Source organism: Sinocyclocheilus rhinocerous, unplaced genomic scaffold (assembly GCF_001515625.1).
Source record: "Sinocyclocheilus rhinocerous isolate Xijiao unplaced genomic scaffold, SAMN03320098_v1.1 scaffold1063, whole genome shotgun sequence".
NCBI classification, from domain to species: Eukaryota; Metazoa; Chordata; class Actinopteri; order Cypriniformes; family Cyprinidae; genus Sinocyclocheilus; species Sinocyclocheilus rhinocerous.
Window position 1 is genome coordinate 1,200,019 of NW_015625586.1, and position 4,110 is coordinate 1,204,128.

A 4,110-nucleotide genomic window follows, 5' to 3' on the forward strand; every position below is an offset into this window, starting at 1 on the left:
TACTCCACCCCAAAATGAAAATTTTGTCATTAATCACTTACCCCCATGTCGTTTCAAACCCGTAAAAGCTTCATTCGTCTTCGGAACACAATTTAAGATATTTTGGATGAAAACCGGGAGGCTTGTGTTGTGACTGTCCCATTGACTGCCAAGTAAATAACACTGTCAAGGCCCAGAAAATTAGTCCATCAGCCATCAGTGGTTCAATCTGAATTTTATGAAGCGAAGAGAATACTTTTTGTACGCAAAGAAAACAAAAACAACGACTATTCAACAATTCGTCTCCTCCGCGTCACCGTAGCTCCATTTTGGAGAGTATCCACTGAACGCAAATTGCGTATGCTATTCTGTGTCAGCCGCACCAAGGTGACGCGGAGGAGACGAACTGTTGAATAAAGTCGTTATTTTTGTTTTCTTTGCGTACAAAAAGTATTCTCGTTGCTTCATAAAATTCAAATTGAACCACTGATGGCTGATGGACTATTCTGACGATGTCTTTCATCCTTTTCTGGGCCTTGACAGTGTTATTTACTTGGCAGTCAATGGGACAGTCACAAGCCTCCCGGTTTTCATCCAAAATATCTTAAATTGTGTTCCGAAGACGAATGAAGCTTTTACGGGTTTGGAACGACATGGGGGTAAGTGATTAATGACAAAATTTTCATTTTGGGGTGGAGTAACCCTTTAATAACTGCTTCATGTTGTCTGTTCAGTTTTTGAGAGCAGTGACAGAAAATTGACAATAAAGACATGTTACAAAAGATTTCTATTTCAAATAGATGCTGTTCATATTACTGTTTTAACTGTATTTGTGACCAAATAAATGCTACTCTGGTGAGAAAAAGAAACTTCTAGTCAAAAACCCAACCCCGACCCAAGCTCTTTCCACTGAAATTTTTTGCAATTATGATTCCATACTTTGAATCGGGCAAGATAGTCTCCAATGACGCTTTGTTGCCAGATATCCTGAGCTGTTTTGGGCGTTTCTGGTAGTTTCCCTTTGTCCTCTTTGCTCTGTTTTTCAGACTCTGCCTTCAGCGTCATCTCCAGGTTTTTATACTTTTCCTACAAGAAAGATTACAGAAGTTGAATAAAATTGAATTGGCTAACACAGTAACAGAAGGATCTGAACATCTCTGGGTCACTAAAGTGTCATGATTACCTTCTTCTTGTCAGAAAGCTCATTCCACATGCGGGCCAGTAGTCTGGTGAGCTCCATGTCAGAAAGATCAGGCTTTTCCTGTTGAAGTTTTGGGCGCTTCTCCTCAGAGAAAATAAACATTGCAGAGACAGGAGGCTTGGGCTTCTCTGTACTGGACTGTTGGGATTAAAAAATAAAAAATAAAAAAGAGGAAAAGGGAATTAAAGAAATGACGTTTTAGTGACTAAAGCTCACTTAAATACTAATCCTTTAAATTACACAAAAATGACTGACTGTTGAACTGACCTTTGCTTTTGAGCTCTTCTTTTTGGAAGCGGGACTACTGCCTCCACCTCCCTTTTTAAAGCTGCCCATCTTCTGTTCTGACAGTATTCTCTGCTGTTCCTCCTCTGAGATACTCTGGGATTCACAGACAACATGTTTAAAATGCAAACCTAACAGAAAATGGTGCAAAAAATGCACAGAGAGCCAAGAGTCTGTTGTTATAAAAGTATACTTACTAATAAGTAACGATTCATCTCAACTTCATATTCTTTCTTTTTCTGTGTAGAGCAGAAAAAAAATGAAAGAGATGGACAAACTTTCATATGCATCCATGTTGGTTTGTTTGTTACAAACAGAAGGAAGGATACAAAATAAAAGTAATGCGTTACAAACCTGCTCACAGCGCTTTTGGTAGGCATCTTTCTCGCTCTGTTTGAGGAGTTTCCAGCGCTGGCTGCACATGACCATACGCTCTGTACTGGGAACGTCTTTCATACTGGACATCAGCTCAGCACAGAACATAGAGTAACCATTACTGAAAGAGAGACAAAATGAGAGATGATGAAAAACTTCACTTACCATATATAAACTCAAAAAAAAACAAAAAAAACCCTGTTATTGTTACTAAAACTATTTAAACATTTAAAATAAAATAAATTAAAAAATCACTCTCGGCAATTGAAATAAATGAAATAAAATAAGCTAAAGTTGAAGTGCAACATTTAAAATTTGAAATACAAAAATTACTGAAATTGAATTAAATTAAAACTAAATATAGATTTATAAATAAAAACAAACCAAATAAAAATGACAAAAGCACATAAAAACTACTAATAACTTAAAATGAAAATAAACAAATATTAGATTATAAATGGTTTAAATTACATACATTAATAATACTAAACTAATACTGACGAGAAAAACAGATAGAAAACAAACATGAACATTTCCAGGTCATATTTCACCCCCCAAAAAAGAAATCAATATTTCGCAGAAAGAAAACAAAACTTCTTATCAGGTAAACGTACGAAGGCGGTTTGTCTGGCCTCCCATCAAACTTGTCTTTGAGCTGTCTCTCTGCTTTGGTCAGAGTGGATTTGACAATGTTCTCCTCTGTCATGTTCATCTCTGGGTGCTGCTGGATAAACTCGCGCATCTTCTCCTAAACAAGGACGAGAAAGATCAAACGTTACAAAGAAGCCGCTACTGCTGGCAAAAATATACCATGTAAAATGCAAACGTTTTTACCTCATACAGTTTCTTCTGCTCCAAAGACTTTGTGATCCACTTTATCCTCTTCTTGTCTGAGAGCTGTGGCCACTGCTTGCCAACACTGTCCTTGATGTCTTTGGTAGTCGCCTAGAGAGGTTAAAACAAAAGTGTTTTACGGCATTCATGTATATGAAGAAGCCAGCATCATTATTTATTTATGAGTGTGTGTAGAGCGTACATCTGGGCGTGCTTTGAGAAAGGCCTTCTTCTCATGGAAGTACCACAGTTGCTGGGGCGTCTTGGGCTTCTCTGGAACATTGGACTTCTTGTTAACGTTCTCTAGAAGGTCGGGATGATCTTGCCTATTAAGAAACACAAACAAACGCTTTAAGAAAAGCCATGATTTAAAAATGTAAATGTGATGGTAAAGTGTCAATAAGTTACTTACCTGAACTTCATCATGCGGAGCATGAAAGTCTCCTTTTCTCTGAGAAAGTCTTTCACATATTTCTCCTGTTGACAAAAGGTTCAGTCATAACAAACAGGTCAGTCAAAACAATGCCTGCTTTGTTGACCAATCTAGAAAGTTAGGTACCACTCAAAACAATAAGTGATCCAGACCAAATAGAAAATATTTTCTTCTTTTCAAAGGGAAAAAGAGCAGCCACAGATCGGAAATCCACTAAACACCAGATGAATCCTAAACCTTTAGCTAATATACCATTACAGTATCCACATCATTTCCCATTTGCTTACATCCATATCAATTCCTCTTTTATAGTGGTTCTTAAAAAAGGTTACGTTTCCTTTTAATTTTATTGCACTCACTTTTTTACGGTCTGGGAGCTCCTTGTATTTTTTGGACAGGATTTTTGTGAGATCTAGGTTGCTCATCTCTGGATGTAGTTTTGCGTACTTGGCACGCTTCTCCATAAAGAAACGGAAATACGGTGTCAATGGCTTTTTGGGGAAGTCTGGGTGCTTCTGCAGAGGGGACAAATACACAAAAAGTTAGTATTTGCTATCGTTGCAAGCAATAGGAAAACACTGTCATTTTAACCAAAGCTTTCAGCACGGAGCCATAAGACTGTCTACCTTCAGCTTCTTTCCTTTGTATGGATTTTTGACGTAGTCCTGCGCATCCACGATCAGCTCAGTAAGGGTGCGGAATTTGCGAATCTGAGTGAGGAACAGGAATATTAATGTGATAACTGCATAATCATTGTCCTATGGCTTGTCACATACAAATGTTTTTTTTTTTTATCAAATATTTCAAATCCTAGTATCTACTGATCAACAACTAACATATTTTTGATCAGTGTTGGGGAAAGTTACTTTTAAAAGTAATGCATTACAATATTGCGTTACTCCATAAAAAAGTAACTAATTACGCTACTTAGTTACTTTTTATGGAAAGTAATGCGTTACGTTACGTTTGCATTACTTTTTAAATCTGGACAGGGCTTGCTTGT

General features: G+C 37.3%; 1 protein-coding gene across 5 annotated transcripts in view; it reads right to left on the bottom strand.

The window, feature by feature from the left end:
- Positions 1-4,110, bottom strand: part of LOC107754793 (nucleolar transcription factor 1-like) — a 13,317-nt gene that overhangs the window by 3,258 nt on the left and 5,949 nt on the right. For all 5 annotated transcript variants that reach the window (XM_016571394.1, XM_016571407.1, XM_016571399.1 and 2 more), the window contains 11 exons: positions 3,734-3,817; positions 3,467-3,622; positions 3,087-3,151; positions 2,877-3,000; positions 2,675-2,785; positions 2,455-2,588; positions 1,820-1,961; positions 1,663-1,704; positions 1,448-1,561; positions 1,163-1,318; positions 919-1,065 (listed from right to left, as the gene is read on the bottom strand). In XM_016571394.1, the coding sequence (XP_016426880.1) occupies positions 919-1,065; positions 1,163-1,318; positions 1,448-1,561; positions 1,663-1,704; positions 1,820-1,961; positions 2,455-2,588; positions 2,675-2,785; positions 2,877-3,000; positions 3,087-3,151; positions 3,467-3,622; positions 3,734-3,817 (1,275 nt within the window). The remainder of the gene's footprint in view (positions 1-918; positions 1,066-1,162; positions 1,319-1,447; positions 1,562-1,662; positions 1,705-1,819; positions 1,962-2,454; positions 2,589-2,674; positions 2,786-2,876; positions 3,001-3,086; positions 3,152-3,466; positions 3,623-3,733; positions 3,818-4,110) is intronic.